The sequence below is a fragment of the Cryptomeria japonica genome, unplaced genomic scaffold (genome assembly GCF_030272615.1).
Source record: "Cryptomeria japonica unplaced genomic scaffold, Sugi_1.0 HiC_scaffold_294, whole genome shotgun sequence".
In the NCBI taxonomy this organism is placed as follows: domain Eukaryota; kingdom Viridiplantae; phylum Streptophyta; class Pinopsida; order Cupressales; family Cupressaceae; genus Cryptomeria; species Cryptomeria japonica.
Window position 1 is genome coordinate 156,032 of NW_026729116.1, and position 18,638 is coordinate 174,669.

General features: G+C 33.1%; 1 protein-coding gene and 1 pseudogene across 1 annotated transcript; both read left to right on the forward strand.

The window, feature by feature from the left end:
• Nucleotides 1-992: 992 nt before the first annotated feature.
• LOC131059791 (subtilisin-like protease SBT4.14) lies at nt 993-5,172 on the forward strand. Its single transcript, XM_059215815.1, has 11 exons — nt 993-1,085; nt 1,178-1,284; nt 1,378-1,475; nt 1,752-1,898; nt 2,013-2,118; nt 2,241-2,769; nt 2,846-2,949; nt 3,063-3,293; nt 3,750-3,861; nt 4,331-4,544; nt 4,628-5,172. The coding sequence occupies exons 1-11, from the start codon at nt 993-995 to the stop codon at nt 5,170-5,172; spliced, it is 2,286 nt and encodes a 761-aa protein (XP_059071798.1).
• A 7,608-nt stretch (nt 5,173-12,780) lies between these two features.
• On the forward strand, nt 12,781-16,512 carry LOC131870134 (cucumisin-like; annotated as a pseudogene).
• The last annotated feature ends 2,126 nt before the right edge of the window (nt 16,513-18,638 follow it).

Below are 18,638 nucleotides of genomic sequence, written 5' to 3' on the forward strand. Positions count from 1 at the left end.
AATTTTTTCAAGGCATAAGCATTTATACAAAATTAGATTTAGACTATAAATAAGATACTATGTCAAATTTTAACTAATAGAAAAACAAGTTTAATCATTTGACTTCCATTGATTGTTTTTAATCATTATTAATTTTTATTTATAATTAAGTCTATTTTGATTGAATGTTTTAGTACAATTGTGCAATCTTCTGAAGCTTGGCCATGATAATGGTTTAACTCATTTGTTTACTGTATGCTTATATAAATCTAGCACATTCTTTCATCACATATTTTTAATAACTTGTGCCTATTAAGGATAGCATGAGCATGAATGATAAGTTCTCATGATTTATCTTTTACACTTGTTATCTATGTTGATTATATGCATAATAAGTCCTACCTTTCTTAATACTCCATCCTCTCGTAGATTAGCTTGAAGTCAACACGTTCTATTGCAATAACTTAATGTACATCCTAATTCTATATATGTGATACTATCATAGTTTTTTAAACACATTCTCATCACCTTACCTCTTGTTAGAACATAAAGACCTAAAAAACTATCACAAAACCACATAACATCAATTGTTAAGCTCCTTATGAAATCTAAACATGAAGCAATTCTTTATTCTCACAAGAAACAATAACTCACTAGTTCTTAGCAAATGACAGGGACTCCATTGTATCACACCTCTTGTTTTATGTTGGATTCTTTAATTGAAAATTATTATTATTTTATAAAGGAAAACGTTATTGTATTTTATTATTATTGTTGTTAACGTTATTATTTATTGGCCGACCAATAATTTCAATGAAATGCCTCGTTAAACTCACGACGGAAGAACTTAAATTCTTTGTTCGTACTCGTATTTCGTTTCACACTTTTCAAGACAAAAAGCCACCTTAGTATTATCAACATTTTATTTATTTATTACACACTAGAGTAGTATAAATTGATGGCCTGTTTCATTACATTCTGAGATACAGTAAAAAAACATTACTAACCTTTTGATGGCAAGTACAGTCATAACCCATCTTCTGTTTCCCTTGGCTTTTCTCGTTATCCTTTTCTCCACAGCTGCTTCTCGTCAATTGAATGAAAAGGTAATATCTTAACTCTTCTTCGATAGTAAATAACTTCATCTCCCTCTGTTTGGATTGCTACTGACTGAACATTTTATTCTCTGTCAAATCAGCTTTATATAGTGTACATGGGTGATGTTCCATCCCCAGATATACAAGATTACTCCCAAACAGCAGCAACTGCATCTCACCTCTCATTGCTTCACTCTCTACATGGAAGGTTATTACATAGTTCTTTCTTCTTGTATGCTTCACTCTCTACATGGAAGGAGAAATATTTTTCTAATTTTGTTTTTGTAATATTCTTGTTAAGCTATGAGGCAGCACAGGAATCTTTTGTTCATAGCTATTGGAAAAGCTTTAACGGATTTGCAGCTTGGCTTTCCTCATCTCATGCCCAACACCTCTCAAGTAAGATTACCCCAAAAATGGATGCTGTATTTAACAGTGTGCTCTGTAGGAATTTTTAGAATGGTGTCGAGATGAATTATAATGATAATGGGATGAATTGCTTATGAATTGGAAATTTAAAATACCCAATATATGCTGAGAAGGATATTGCATCTTAATTAGAAATTTGGCAACCAGGATATTAGTAGTAGTTACTAGAAATTCGTCTTTGTTTTCCAAATGTATTATCATTTTATTTCCAAATAATGAGTTGAAAGTCTTGTTTGTGAATTACAGACACAGATGGCATAGTTTCGGTCTTTGAAAGCAAAAAGGCCAAACCCTTAACAAGTAGATCATGGGATTTTGTGGGACTCCCTCTGTCTCAGCAAACCAATGATTTGGAGTATCAAAGTGACGTAATTGTTGGCGTTCTAGATACAGGTATAACAAAAAATAATAGAGGCTTCATTGGTAGCATAGAACAGACACTAAAATGGTTTCACAAGATTCTCAAAGTAATTCTGAAGAAATATCTCTTACGCAATTTGAGTGCAGGGGTATGGCCAGAATCGGAAAGTTTCGATGACAAGGGATTGGGTCCCATTCCCTCAAAATGGAAGGGAGTGTGCCAGACAACACCCGACTTCAAATCCTGCAATAAGTACTAGAACATTCATTCGTGCTACTTCTGGAACTAAATCCTTTTACCATCAAGAAATGATGTAGAAAATAATTATTTTTGAGATTTTATCGTGGTGACAAATGTATTTAATTATTTCCCAGGAAAATAATAGGTGCAAGCTTTTATAATAAAGGCTCTGGATCTGAACCAGAGGCTGGTGAGTTCATCTCTCCAAGAGATTCAGATGGCCATGGAACACACACTGCCTCCACAGCGGCTGGAAGCATTGTCAAAAATGCCAGCCTTTTTGGATTTGCCCAAGGAGACGCGCGTGGAGGAGTACCTGGCGCAAGGATTGCTATATACAAGGTTTGCTTTTCAGATTGCAGTGACGTAGATATTCTTGCCGCATTTGATGATGCAATCCATGATGGTGTGGATATTATTTCTGTTTCGATTGGTTATTCAAATGGAGGATTCCTTCCCCCACTTAACTACTTTGAAGATAGCATTGCAATTGGAGCATTCCATGCAATGAAGAGAGGAATCTTAACATCAAATGCTGCTTGTAACGATGGATCTGTGGGAACTGTTTGCAATTATTCCCCTTGGTCCTTGACAGTGGCTGCAAGCAGCATTGATCGCCAATTCAAATCACAACTTAATTTGGGAAATCAAACGTCCTTCGAGGTAAATCAAATATCATTGTCATCCACTCATATTAAGTGATCAAAATTCTAATGAGTTGAGTTTAATGGTGTGATAGGGGCGTGCTATAAATACATTCACAATGGAGCAGCCTTGGTATCCTTTAGTATATGGAGGAGACGCTACTAATGTTTCTGGCGGATTTTCATCACAGGACTCAAGGTGAAATGCAGAACATCATCACATGAATTTGATAATGAATTACTTTTTTAAATTACATTTGCTCATTTGTTGAAATCAAAGCTCGCCATTTGTATGATTATGAATATGGTCAGTGGTTGCAAGTTATATTCCCTGGATCGCAGCTTAGTTGAAGGAAAAATAGTACTTTGCTACTTAGCAGACCCATATGATCTGCCCGATGGTGGAGTGTATGTCTCTGGAGGGGCAGGTGCCATAATAATGTACGATCCAATGAATGATACAGCTTCCTCGTTCATCGTCCCAGCTACACTTATATTTAACAAAGAGGGAGAGGTTATCAGATCTTACATCAACTCCACAAGGTAAATGCATGAATGAAATGAATTACTTTTTCCCCCATAAAAATTGCGTTTGATGGAGTAGAAAGTCATCTAGGACTTCTAGTAATTGAATTAGACCACAATCCAACAAATTCATGAACGGCACTACCTAATAGGCACAATCTATTGGGTTGTGGTCTAATTTATTTACTAGACGCCCCTTCGGGATATAATATTGTTTTACTCTAAAATTGGTTAAAACGTTTGATTGCCTATTCAAGATCAATAAAAAATGAAACAAATTCTGACATTCAGAAACATTAAATCTATGGTACAACAAAAGAAGCTGAAATCAAAAGCCTTTATTATATGAGTGTAAAAGAGCCCTAAAGTGGACAGTTCAATAACAAAATGAAAATTGAATATGAAATTTCAAAAAAAGAAAAAAACCAAACTTTAAGACACTGCTTATGTTTTAATTCCAATACATTTCATTAGCTCTCCAACGGCAAGCATAGAAAAAGGTGTGGTTCGGAATGATTTACCTGCACCTATAGTGGCTTCATTCTCATCAAAAGGTCCCAACCAAATCACACCAAATCTTTTGAAGGTGAGAAAACTAAAATATCTGAATGGTATTTGAAAATTGATCTTAATTAACAATTAAACTTGACATATATATCAGTGGCTCACTCTCAAAAAAAAAACAAAAAAAAACATTTAAACTAATCCATTTATATCATATTTCCTTGACAGCCTGACATCACCGCACCCGGTGTAGATATTCTAGCAGCTTGGTCAAAAGCTGCACCAATGACCACAAGTCCTTTGGACAAAAGAGTTGTGGATTTTAACATAGTTTCTGGAACATCCATGGCATGCCCTCATGCCACAGGAGCAGCGGCCTATGTCAAGTCATTTCATCCTGACTGGTCTCCTGCTGCTATATATCTGAATGGTATTTGAAAATTGATCTTAATTAACAATTAAACTTGACATATATATCAGTGGCTCACTCTCAAAAAAAAAACAAAAAAAAACATTTAAACTAATCCATTTATATCATATTTCCTTGACAGCCTGACATCACCGCACCCGGTGTAGATATTCTAGCAGCTTGGTCAAAAGCTGCACCAATGACCACAAGTCCTTTGGACAAAAGAGTTGTGGATTTTAACATAGTTTCTGGAACATCCATGGCATGCCCTCATGCCACAGGAGCAGCGGCCTATGTCAAGTCATTTCATCCTGACTGGTCTCCTGCTGCTATCAAATCTGCTCTCATGACCACAGGTGGGTATCCATTTCATAACCCAAAAATTGTATATAATCTTATTTCTTTCTTATCTATGCTCACAATTTAATTTGTGATTCAGCATCTACATTCGATGCAACATTAGAGGGCAATCGTGCTGGGGAATTAGGATATGGTTCAGGGCAGATTAACCCCCTCAAGGCCATCAATCCGGGGCTTGTGTATGAAGCTGACGCAAAATCCTATATCAATATGCTATGTAGCCAAGGATACAATGAAACATCTTTACGTTTGTTGACAGGAGAATCTGTCACTTGTTCTTCAAAATTATCCGAAAATGGAGTATGGGAACTTAACTATCCTTCCATGATGATTGTTAGGGATGTAAGTGAGCCCATTTTTGTTCAATTTCCAAGAACAGTTACAAATGTAGGACCTCCAAAATCTACTTACCAAGCCAAATTAGATGCGCCCCTTGGAATGAACGTGACAGTGGAACCAGATACACTCTCTTTCACGTCCTCCAATCAGAAGATGTCATACAATGTGAAAATTGAAAGTCGGGTTGTACCAGATGATTATGCTTTACTATCAGGTGCACTGACTTGGAGCTCTGGCAATTACAGTGTGCGCAGCCCCATTGTTGTATATTATGTGAAACAGTAAGATAATTATGGCATCTATGGGCAATTAAATTGTCTTAGGACGTAGGTGCATTTTATGAAAGCAGGGTTTGTTTTCCAATGTCCTCGTAAAGGGTTGGAGGGTGTTTATTTTGTTAATATATTAGATTTTTATTGTGGACATTCAAGTATAACCTTTCAAGTTGTAATTTTTTCTTTTTACAGATTACTTTTTAGTTTTCATGTGATTTTTAAAAAAAGTAGATTTTATGTTGTGATATTTTATCTTTGGATAAATAGTTTTTAAAGTATATGTTAAAAAGGAGCTTATATTGATTTCATGTTAGTATGAAAAACAGACTGTATTGATCTTATATTATTGTTTAAATAAATATATTTGTAAATTTGTAAATTGCACATTAAAAACATAATATTAGTATTAAACAAAGATTACATATAAAATAAACTTCTTAATAATGATAAAATTTTCTAAAATCTATTTTCTATGTTTTTAATCATTGATAATTAGACATGCAATGAAGAACAATTCATATAATATAATATTAATTGGATATAAATTCAAAAGATGAAGTAATTTTTAATTTTTAATTTACTTGATTTCATCTTGAAAATGTATTGATGGCAGTACACATGTTAATTTAATTGAACATGCACGATGACAAGATTGCTTTTCTTGATAATGTCAAGATTGATTTCTGGTTACCACTACCACACGGTTATTTCATAATGTGTATTTAGCAGTACCGATACATTTTAAAATACCCTTCGTTCAATGGTTCTAGTAAATTACATAAGTAGCATTGAGAGATTAGAAAAACTCTATCATTGTAGATCATGTAAAGTACACTACTGGTAATTAGTAATTAATTTAAATGTTATAAAAAATCACTTATTTTTACAAAGAAGTGATTTCTTTTCTATTTTCTTTTTTTAATTCATCTTTTTAAGGATTATAATCTTTACATATTGGTTTCTTTCTAACATTATTATAAATCATAAGTACATAGGCATATATAATCGATTGGACATAAATAATCATTGTTTTGAATTATAATCATATGATTTATTGGTTAATAGTTCTTACAAATACGTGATTGAGTATTGTTGTCTATGTATTCTCCATATCTCCATATCACCAGATGTTATAGTTTGATATATATCGTAGGTCTATTTTTGTATGAATTCTCTCAGCTACAGAGCTATTAGATTTTGAGTTTGTATCTAGCAGTCAATGTATGGAGCTGTAAGAGGATGTAAGAGCAACAAAATGTGATGGCAACTTTGAAGAAGCTGAAGTTCAGATTGTTAATGTAATTTTTGAATCTAACGAATCTATAAAACTTTATGTGTGTTTTCTTCCTATTTTGTACCCCTTTTTTCCTACATGTGGTATCAAAGCTTGGTTGGTTGTATTTGTTGGGAGTAAAGGATCATTGATAGTTGCTCCAAGTTGTTTTCTACAAGGATCGTGGGCATTAGAGGAGGAAAATTTTCTATTGTTAATGTAGCCATCAGCCAAAAGAAGATTACAGCTAAAAGGAAAGGTTGCTAGTCAAAGATTGAGAAGGTGCACAAAATTGTCAAGTGTGTGAGCAAGGTAAGTTTTTTTTTTGTTTCAATGGGAAAAGCTGATAGAGTAAACAAAGAGAAAACAAATTATTTGGAAGAAGAATTGAAGGAATGTAAGAAAAGAATTTGACAATGCTTTTAAAAGAGATAATTATAAAAATGTAAACTTTCTTTTGCATGATAATTGTGAGCTTGAAATTTTCTGAAGAAAGTAAAAGAGGAAAATGAAGAGAAGAAAAATTAATGTTGTTTAATGAGTTGGAAGAGAAATTGAAGAAAGTAGAAGAGGAGAATAGTCTATACAACAAGGAAATATCAAAATTAAATGAAGAGAATGAATGTTTAAAGTCAAAAGCATTGGGCCACGACACTTCATATAGTACAAAATATTCGTGTTCATCATTTGATAAGTGTAATTTTATTAAAGTCATTGTGATAAAGATAAGCATGTTAATGAGTCTGAAAATATTGTCAGAAGTGATGAGATTAACAAAAGTTGTTTTCAAAAATTTGGTTTGAATATTATGGAGAAAATGGATTATAAAGGTAAAGGATTGGGAAAACATGAAAAAGGAATCAAAGAGCTCATTCAACCAATAGAGATGCCAAAATATGAAGGGCTTGGATATAGAAAAGGTGAATTGATGTTCAACATGATATATGTTTAAACAAATCACCAAAAAAAGAAATAAATCCAGTGTTCTCTTGCAACAAAGAAAGTCACATTAAAGACATGTGTTGGGATCTACATCCTTGCAAAATTTGTGGTTTAAGAAATCATTCTAAAAAAATGTGTTGGAACAAAGAATGGAAGAACATGAACCTATGACAGCTTGTATAAAAATGGATTGTGGATGGACCTATGGATCTGGTTGGGAAGAGCTTACAAGTATGTTCAAAAGGTTGTACAAATGTTCATATGTGAAGACTAATAGAAGTCATGAAAGGTTTGGATGTTAAAAAAAAATAACAAGTGTTTTCAGTAAAAATAAATTATTGTCTAGCAAGACATTTACAGATTGTGAAGATATAGAAAGTTCCCGGTTGATATTTTGAATATTTGAGATTGTTGCGGTAGGGAGAGAATCCAAATGAATGGTACCATTATTAAGAGTTGGAAATGGTTTAAAGGAAAGATTTCAAAGTCTAAATAATTGATTTGGAAAGGGACACAAGAAGACAATAGTCTAGAGAAAATAAATTTGTGAATGTCGCAACATTTATGGTAGTTGTGATTAAGGGGGAGTGTTAGAGATAGTAATCTCAACTACCCCAACCATGTAGTCAGCTCTTATCATCAGTTTGCAAGCATATCTACAACATTAAAGACAAGGATTCAAGTAGATCTTCAGTTGGATTTGCATTCTAAAAAACATTATTTTAGATGCAAGATTCTATATGTTTCTTCCAACTATCTCCAGCTTCCCGAAATATTTAAAGACCTCCATAAAAAGAGGCACTTGTAACCAATCTATAACCAATGAATAAAGATTTGGCTTTCATTTTGTATTTTGATTGCCCTATTTTGTTATGCTTTGTTTGTTATCTACTCCCCTATTCCATCAAGTCTTCCTTGATTTTGGTAGAGTCGTGTATTAGAATAAAGTTTTAAAATGAAGTTTCATGTAATTTCAACTAAATTTATTAAAAGTTAGAGTTTTATTTTCATGTTATAAATGTTTTTTTTTAAATTTATTTCTCATCAAATAAAGCTATTTAAAGTAATTTCTCTTTTAAAGTACTTTTTATAATCTTAAAATTTAACTTTCAAGTTATTTTTTTAAGCTTTGAAAATAAAATTTGTAATTAGATTTTTTAAAATAAAAATTCTTTAAATTCTTTCAATTTTCATTCATTTGTATTTATTTAACATGTTATGTTTTATTTTTTTTGAAAATTACATTTTGAAGTTTTTAAAACTAAAACAATATAATTTATATTTAAAAGATTCTTAAATTAAGGGTGTGTCATTTAAAGTCATTTAAATAAAGGTTTTTTAATTTTAATCATCATAATTTCATATACACATTTTTTCAATGTGAGTTTTAAAAATATATATCTAGTTTTAATTCAAAATTTATAAAATAGCGAAAAAGATATTTTAAATAGAAAGGTATAATATTTCACTCTTGTTTAAGCAAAGGGGGTATTTTTTTCCTTTCCAACTAACCTCTTTGGTTCAGTATTTTGTAATGATATAAATATAAATTTAAATTTATGCTAAATTATAATTTATTCAAGTATTATGCGTCCTCTCAAAATATTGCCTTAATGAGTATTTGATTTCAATGATTGGCATGACATGCTAACAATATTTTCTTGATGCGAAAATTCTAATATGGTATTATACCATGTAGATTTGTATGCACTTTGATGCATGTTTTGGTAAGATGTGTTAGGATCCCTTTCTACAAGGTTAACCATGGAGGGCACTTTAGCTGCACCTCATTCATTGTAACCTTTTTGGGACCCACAAAGAATACCTCCATTCAAATCATGGTATGCACTAACATTTGGTGATGATTATGAACTTGGATCTCTTTTCTTCATGGTAAGGATCAAGTTATTGATTTTTTTTGCAAATTTATTATATATATTGAAAGGAAATATGGTTCTAAACTCATAATTCTTCTAAGTTGATCATTATGAGGTATATGGCAATAATCCTTTCAATGGTTCTTTCAATGGCACGAAAGCCTTTTACCATCCTTGTTTTCTAAGTTTTTCCATGTATATAAAGTTTAAATGACCATATCTTTCATGCCAAATTCTATTTTCTTCATTTACATGTGTTAGTAGTAAAGTATAATTTGATTTAGCAACAAAGCCATAAAAGTGTACAGATGAGATTGATAATCAACCTTACCAATAGCAATTTTGGATTTGTCTTTCATGTCAAATATGCTCATTAAATTTGGGGTGAATTCAACTCTCCTTCTGGTGCTACAATACATCATTCAATATGAAAAAAAGGATTGATAGAAAGCTTTGGAATGTGTAGGTAATTCTCAAAACTACTAGTTCTAAGCTCTACCCTTCTTTGTCTAGTTTCCTCTACTAGAGAGTTATCTCTCATGAGAATATGAGTACCTTCATATGGTTTTAAAGATGAAGGAGAATCTTTTGTGGTTAGCATGTCCTGTCAATCTCCAAAGTCTATGATCCATGCATATGGAGAAAAATCAATAAAAATTAATGTATGTGCATTACCTCTTTGGTGCTTCTTCTTCCTTCTTTTTATTGGCACTTTTTTGAATGAAGTTACCTATATTATTCTACTAAAGTGTCTGCAACATGAGATCAATGATCTTCTTCATGCATGGTGATTCTAGACGGTAACCACAGTTGCAATAGCTACACTTTGATTTTCCATTTTTGTCCTTCTTTTCCTTCCATCTAGTACATTCATTTAGATTTTTGAGATTGGCTCCGTTTTTAGGATCTAGTTCCTTCTTTCCTTTGCCTTTGGATTTCTGATTGGATTTCAAATTGTTCTTCCCACTTGCATGCACAAGAAGTGCATTATCTTTAGAGTTTTTCAAGGTACAAATCCTTATGAGCTTATCCTACTCATGAATTAGAGCCTCAATAAAAGCATCAAGTGTGGGTATCTTCCAAGTTGCTCTTGTTGTAAGCTTGGCTATGTAAAAAGTGAAGACAAATACAAGATATTTTAGATCCAATTTTGACAAAATTGTAAGAATTAATTGATTTTCTTGCGTGAATTTGTCAATTTAGTATCCTTTTAGTTCAATTAATTAAGTCTTTAACTTTGTGAAGAAGTTTTCAAGATTTTTAAAATTGCTTGGATCTAATGAGTTGAGCTTATTTTTAAGTATGTGACCCTGCATCTCATCTTGCTTTCAAAAAATAGTCTCCAACATAATCCAAACCTTGTTTACAGATGTGCAAGCATCGACATGAAACAACAATTCTAGCCACATGGATAAGCATAGGAGACTGAAAGCCTCATTCATGTAGTAAAAATATTTGGATTTTTTAATTGCAGAATTTGGTTCAATGTTTGTTGCCATGACTATACGATACAAGTCTCTACTTTTGAGTTGAAGCAGAATCTTTTGATTCCATTGGAAATGATTGTATGGTGTGAAAGTAGAAAAGACTATAAATTCCATTCTTTCTAGCTCCCGTAAGGTTTGATACCATGTTAAATTTTAAGAACCTACATAAGATAGTATGATCTAGATGAAAAAAATAAGAAAAGAACTTACAAATTAACAAAAGAAAAATTGAGAAGAAAAAAAAAAGAAAACTATTTCATTAATCACAAATTAATGAAATAACAATAAATAAAGCTTATGTGAAAGCTTAGAACAAAGAAAAAGACATAAATAAAATTATTGACCTTTGTTAACTTACATTAAAATAAGCAACATTAGCTTTTTCATTCATGGGAATAAAGCAACGATGATCATCCATAGGATGGATAAAAAGAGCTTTGTTAAACAATAGAAAAAAATTGGTTACTTGCGCTAACACAAAGACCAAAGAGCCTCCCTGTTTGATGGCTTTGGACTCACAGAGTCAACAATAGGGACTTCAAGTAGCGGGAAATCAACATTCAATTCCTAATTGCTCCCATTTAATTCGTCTTTCAATAACCCATCACTCAAAGCCTCCATAATCTTCCGAGAAGTATGAGGGAGTGGCACACTAGCCTATGCTCATTAATGACTTCTCACCACCAAAAGCAATTCTATCAAACCAATATAATAGCAATTGATATCAAAAAAATATGAAAATAAATAATATTAATTAAAATAAAACGGTAAGAAGCAAGAACCTAAGTCCATATAATAGAAACCATTTCAAACCAAAAAGAAGACATCCAATCAAACAATCGGATATTGCAAGAATCAGAGTAATGAAGAGGACAAAGAGCACCAAGAGCGACAAAGGAAACCAATCTAAGATCCTTGAGCAATTGCAGAAGCACTCAGAGCCGAAGATGGAAGATGACCTTTTACCTCCCAAAGAGCACTTGCATTCACCTTTGATCAAATTTTTTAATACAACATATAACTTTTTCAAACTTTTGTACTGATATTTCATATAATTACTCTTTACTTATTTACTAAATATATTCTTGTCTGTATACAAGAATTTAAAACCTCTGTTAATTCTCCTCTTAATTCATCCCAAAAACTACTTAACACCTCTTTTTTCAATAATCATCGAATTCGAAATCAGATTATGGTCCTCTCCTTCTCTCACTTAGAGTTCATATATTAATTCTTCCCAAAAACTAAACATATTTTTCCATAGTAATCATCGAATTTGAAATCAGGATATGGTGCTTTGCTTTCAGTGGTAATCGTTTGTTTATAATAGTTTCCCTTTCTTAAATTGAAATTCAGTTTAAATTCGGGCCATTTGTGTGTGGTTGATAATATTAGGAATGCGACAAATGTGGGTATAAATTCAAACGACCTTGGACCGACGATTCAATCGATGATTTCAGCCTTGGCGCCTTCTCAAAACTTGTTTGTATTAAGAAGACAACGGCAAATACCGCATTCTATTATTGTTTTCGATTATTGCTTTCCATTGTTTTCTGTGAAACGCCTCGGAGTAACGTGGTGCAAGACAATGTTTTACTTATATATTACAAACGAGAGTTCATAATAGATGGCCTCTTTCATTGCATTTTGAGACCTCTTCATGGCAGGCACAGTGATAACCCATCTTGCGTTTCCCTTGATTTTTCTCCTTATCCTTGTCTCCACAGCTACTTCTCAATACTTGAATGTAAAGGTAATATCTTCATCTCCCTCTTTTTGACATGTTACCCCTCAAAAATGTTTTACTGACTGAACTTTTTTTTCTTGCCAAATCTGGTTTACATAGTGTATATGGGTGATATTCCACCCCCAGATATACAAGATCACTCCCTAACATCAGCGACTGCATCCCACCTTTCATTGCTTTACACTCTACTTGGAAGGTTATTACATAATTATTTCCTCTTGTATGTCCACTCTGTTGTTCTAAAGAAGAACTATTCTTCTAAATTTTATTTTTTCAATATGCCTGTTAAGCCATGAGGCAGCACGGGAATCTTTGGTTCATAGTTATTGGAAGAGCTTTAACGGATTTGTGGCTTGTCTTTCTTCATCTCATGCCCAACATCTCTCAAGTAAGATTGCCGCTGTACTTAACAAAAAACAATTGTAAGAATTATTAGAATGCGGTAGGGATAATATAATGGTGGACATATAATAGTTTGTTTCATAAATATAGTTTGTGTGCAGTAGACATGTTTCAATATTGACCCATGCCATGCTTGTTTGTGAATTATAGATACAGTGGGTGTAATTTTAGTGTTTGAAAACAGAAAGATTGAACTCTTGACAAGTAGATCATGGGATTTTGTGGGATTCCCTCTATCTCAGCAAACCAATCATTTGGAATATCAAAATGACGTAATTGTTGGCGTTCTAGATACGGGTATAAAAATAACAATAGAATCTTCATTGGTGCTATAGAATAGATAGTAAAATGGTTGCGTATATATCTCACATTAGCGTTACATATTTATTCTGAAAAAATCTCTAAACCAATTTAGATCAATTTGACTGTAGGGGTATGGCCGGAATCTGAAAGTTTCGATGACACTGGATTGGGTCCCATTCCCCCAAAATGGAGGGGTGTTTGCCAAACAACGCCCGACTTCAAAGCCTGCAATAAGTACTCTCATCCGTGCAGTAACACTGTAGACAATAATTCTTTTGAGATTTTGCCATGCTGACAACTGAATTTAACTGTTTCCTAGGAAAATAATAGGTGCACGCTTTTATTATAAAGGCTTTAGATCTCCACTACCAGCTGGCGAGTTCCTCTCTCCAAGAGATGCATCTGGCCATGGAACACACACCTCCTCCACAGCTGCTGGAAGCATTGTCAGAAATGCCAGCCTTATGGGATTAGCCCAAGGAGACGTACGTGGAGGATTACCTGGCGCAAGGATTGCTGTATACAAGGTTTGTTGGTTAGATTCTTGAAGCGATGTAGATCTCCTTGCAGCGTTTGATGATGCAATCTATGATGGTGTGGATGTCATCTCTGTCTCAATTGGGCATGGTTTATCCATGTATTACCCACTTGACTGCTTTGAAGATAGCATTGCAATAGGAGCATTCCATTCAATGAAGAGAGGAATCTTAACATCAAATGCTGCATGTAACGATGCCCTTGAGGGATCTGTTTGCAATTATTCCCCATGGTCTCTGACAGTGGCTGCAAGCACCATCGATCGCCAATTCAAATCACAACTTGTCCTGGGAAATCAAATATCTTTCTAGGTAAACCAAATATCATTGTGTTCAACTGATATTAAGTGAGCAAAGTTCTAATGTGCTGAGTCTAATGGTTACGTAGGGGCATGCTATAAACACATTCACAATGGAACAGCCTTGGTATCCTTTAGTATATGGAGGAGATGCTGCTAATGTTTCTGGGGGGTTTTCTTCACAGGACTCGAGGTGAAATACATACTACATCACATGAATTGATAAAAAATTAGTTTGTTAAATTAAGTTTTCTTATTTTCTTGAACTCAAATCTCTCCATTTGTATGAATGTGAATTGGTCAGTGGTTGCGGGTTCTATTCCCTGGATCGCAGCTTAGTTCAAGGAAAAATAGTGCTTTGCAACTTAAAAGATGGCAGTAATCAGCCGGATGGCGGAGTGTATGTCTCTGGAGGGGCAGGTGCCATAATAATGTATGATTACTTCAATGATACAGCTTTCTCGTTCATGGTTCCTACCACAGTTATATCAACTGAACAGGGAGAGGCTATCAGATCTTACATCAATTCTACAAGGTACGATGCATAGATAATAATAAATCACTTTTGTCATCATAAGGTTGCGCTTGATGGACTAGAAAGTCATCCTAGGACTTCAACTAAATAAATTAAGAACATCTTTAAGCCAAAAGTAGTATGCCGATAGACCAAAACCCAATAGATTTATGAAACCTCATTAATATTTACGTATTGATCTCGCAAAAATATCTTTATTAGCTGATGGGGAGTTGGTATTTAACAACTGGCTGCAGCCTGTGTAGTCTCGTGCTCAGCCTAAAGAAAAGATGTGTCTGAGTGAGTCCCTTTAAAAGCTTCTATTACGAAGGCTTAGGGTGGTTGAGCCATTTTATGTTTAGAAAGATTTTACAGGCTTAGGGTGGTTTAGTGCATTATTCATACAAAGATCATCTAAATATAATAACTTTCTTATACGATTTATCTCTAACTGTGATCAGTAAAAGATTTGTGAATTAGTAAGCTGCCTTTAGAGTATGCCACGTTGATTCTAAGATCGCTTCACTTTAGGAGGATCCTAGATGCAGATGGTTAGGACTGTAGTGTTTGTTCTAGTGCCTAGCCGTATTCGCCCATTTTAGGTTATCCAGTGGTTATTAATTAAATCCAAAATTGATTAATAAGTTTGAACCCCAATTCAAAATCAATATAAAAAAAATCAAACAAATCTTGATATTTAGAAAAGTTATATTTATGGTACAATAATAAAGGCTGAAATTAATTTTTTTTCTTTTAATAGTTTCAAAACGCTCTGACATGGATAGTTTAGTAACAAAATGAAAATTCATAATAAAACCTTATTTGTAGTGAGTATGTCAGTATTTAGTTAAAATCATGATTCTCCATGCTCTAAGAGATGATTTATGTTTTCATTTCGTATATTTCATCAGGTCTCCTGTTGCAAGTATAGCAAAAAGTGTGGCTCGGAATAATTTACCTGCACCTATAGTAGCTTCATTCTCATCTAGAGGTCCCAGCCGAATTACACTAGACCTTCTAAAGGTATGAATAAAACATATATGTGATATGAATTTGAAATTTCATTTCCATAGGACCTATACTGATCTGAATTAACTACTAGACAAATTTAATCATCTCATTTGTCCTTGACAGCCTGACATCAGTGCACCAGGTGTAGATATTTTAGCTGCTTGGTCAAAAGCTGCAATAGTGAGCCAGAATCCTTTGGACAAAAGGGCAGTGGATTTTAACATAGTATCTGGAACATCCATGGCATGCCCTCATGCAACAGGAGCAGCTGCCTATGTCAAGTCATTTCATCCTGACTGGTCTCCTGCTGCTATCAAATCCGCTCTCATGACTACAGGTGGCTATCCATTCCACAACCCAAAAATTGTATACATTCATTTATTTTTCTTATCTATACTGACAGTTTAGTTTGTGATGTAGCATTTACATTGAATCCAACATTAGATGGCTATCAAGATGGAGAATTAGGATATGGTGCAGGGCAAATTAATCCCCTCAAGGCCATCAATCCGGGGCTTGTATATGATGCTGATGTAAATTCCTATATCAATATGCTATGCAGCCAAGGATACGATAAAACATCTTTACGTTTGCTGACAGGAGAATTTATCAGTTGTCCTTCAAATTTATCAAAAAATGGAGTATGGGACCTTAATTATCCTTCCATAATGGTTATTGGCAACGCAAGTGAGCCTGTTTTTGCACAATTTCCAAGAATAGTTACAAATGTAGGACCTGCAAAATGTACTTACGAAGCCAAAATAGATGCACCCTTTGGAATGAACGTGACAGTAGAACCAGATACACTATATTTCACATCCTCTAGCCAGAAAGTATCATATAACCTGAAAATTAAAAGTGAAGTTGTACCAGATGATTACACTTTACTATCAGGTGCATTGACTTGGAGCTATGGCAATTACAGTGTGAGAAGCCCCATTCTTGTCTATCTATTATAATGCGAAACAGTAAGATAACCATAAGATAACCATAGCCTCTACAAGTACCTATTCATTCGGCATCACTTCAAAGATAATGCCATTAAAACCAAAAGTAAATGTCCTTGGTGTAATTCATAGTTGTCGTTTTGCTTTTACTTATGTTGTGACGATATTTCCCAACTAAAAAATCGCCAGAAATTTGTCTCAATGGTCAACGTGGACCATTTAGAATGGAATTATCAGAGTGCTCTCGACGCAATTGAATGGTTCATATTATATTAAAACAAGACTCTATTTCAGAATATTTTGAAGAAGTGTTAGAAGAGGTTTAGTTTGATGGATTAGAAGGTTTGTTTTCCCTACGGCTATTCAAGATCAAATCTTAAAAGGATATTTAATATAGAATATTTTAAATTGATATTTAATATAGGATATCTTAAAATGATATTTAATAGAGAATTTTAAGTTGTTATAATTGGTATTTTATAGTTGGTTCCTAATGTAGCTATGGGTTCTAAATTAATGAACTGCTAACTTGTATATTTAGCTTTTCATAAACAATTTATAGTGTGCATGCTTGAAATGAACTTGTATCATTTTCATGTTAGTGGTAGAAAATAACTTATATTGGTCTCGTGTTATTGCTTGTATAAACAAGCATAATTGTAAATGAAATAATATTATATAAAACTTGATCACTACTATAATTGTTTTGCAATAAAGAGAGCAAGGTGAAGGAGAGAATGGTGAGGGTAGGTAAGACATGTAGATGAGGATAGTTTGACAGAAGAGTGAGAACCCTGTGTTGACAATACTTCCTAGCCAATCAATAATTGTTGTTTTAGATCCTATTAACACTCATACAAGACTAATCTCTTCATGGATACTAAGTCATATTATTAGTTTATTCCAGTCCCCTTTGATGAGGATGTTCTAATCTGCTCTTCTCAATAAAGTGCTACATTCAATCTTAAAATGTGAGTGGGTTATCCATGGCATTCTATAGATATCAATTCAAACAATCTTATCTTCTATAATAGCTTATATATTTATGTTACAAGAAGATAAAATTAATAATATCATTTGGAAAATTACTCTAAATACTATTTGGAAAGAAGCCTAATTCTTCTAAACTAACCACAATGAAGTTTGTGGTAGGGAAATTCTTGGCCTTGCCCTATGGACTTGTGCATCCATTGTATCTTTTTGTATGGACCCAATGCCATCTATGTTTGGCCTACTTTTATATACAAAGGAGGTCTTTTCATATTTTTGTTATGTATGCACCCATTGCTCCCATTGAAACAGCTCAATTATGGGAATGGATGAGACACAACCTACCTAGAGAAATTTTTAAGTACAAATTAGAAACAAATTCCTTCTAAGTATCTCAAAAATGGTAATAGAATGTGTTATGTAGCATATGCTTTCAGCCAAATCTTATATTATTTTTATATACATATATTACCTAAAATAGATTTTTAATTGTTACAATAACATATGATTGTTGCACCATTTAATCCAATTCTTGGGTACATATAGAGGGAACTTTTAATCTACTATAACTGCTTGTTATTTGAATTTTTTTTTGTTTTTTTCTAAAATAATGATTAAATTGGCTACCTTCTTACTTTAATTTGTTTTTGAATTCTATGGCATTGACCCTACCATTATCATTAATTTAGAGCAATGAGTGGTACAATTACCAACAAAATTATGTATTGTTAAAGGCAATAGGTGGTATAATCACAAAAATATTTATAAGAAACTAAGTTCAAAGGGTAGTATGATGGCCAATAAAATTATAGCAAATCAAGGGAAAAGTGTGGTATGATCACCAATAAAATTATAGGCAATTATGGATAAAGATTAACACAATGGACAATGCAATTATAGATATATTAGGGAGAAGATTTATTGTTACTATGCAATTATAGAAAAATCTTACTCACAAATTTGGATTTTTTTAGTTTTATCTAGTTTTCTTATTTTTGAAGTTTGGCTTAGGAAGACATATAGCCTTAAGGGATCACATTGGAATGTGTCCTATTTTCTTAAAATTTGACTCTAGAAATTTGAATTTAGTCAGTACTTAAATTGATATTTCGAGTTCTCAAAATTTTAATTTGAGGTGGGAGAGTAGC

What these genes read in the sequence shown, in the direction of transcription:
- LOC131059791 (XM_059215815.1), top strand. Translation starts at nt 993, where the DNA reads ATGGCAAGTACAGTCATAACCCATCTTCTGTTTCCCTTGGCTTTTCTC. An exon ending in TGTTGGCGTTCTAGATACAG is followed by an intron (nt 1,899 to 2,012) that starts GTATAACAAAAA and finishes ATTTGAGTGCAG; the next exon opens with GGGTATGGCCAGAATCGGAA. An exon ending in TCTTACATCAACTCCACAAG is followed by an intron (nt 3,294 to 3,749) that starts GTAAATGCATGA and finishes ACATTTCATTAG; the next exon opens with CTCTCCAACGGCAAGCATAG.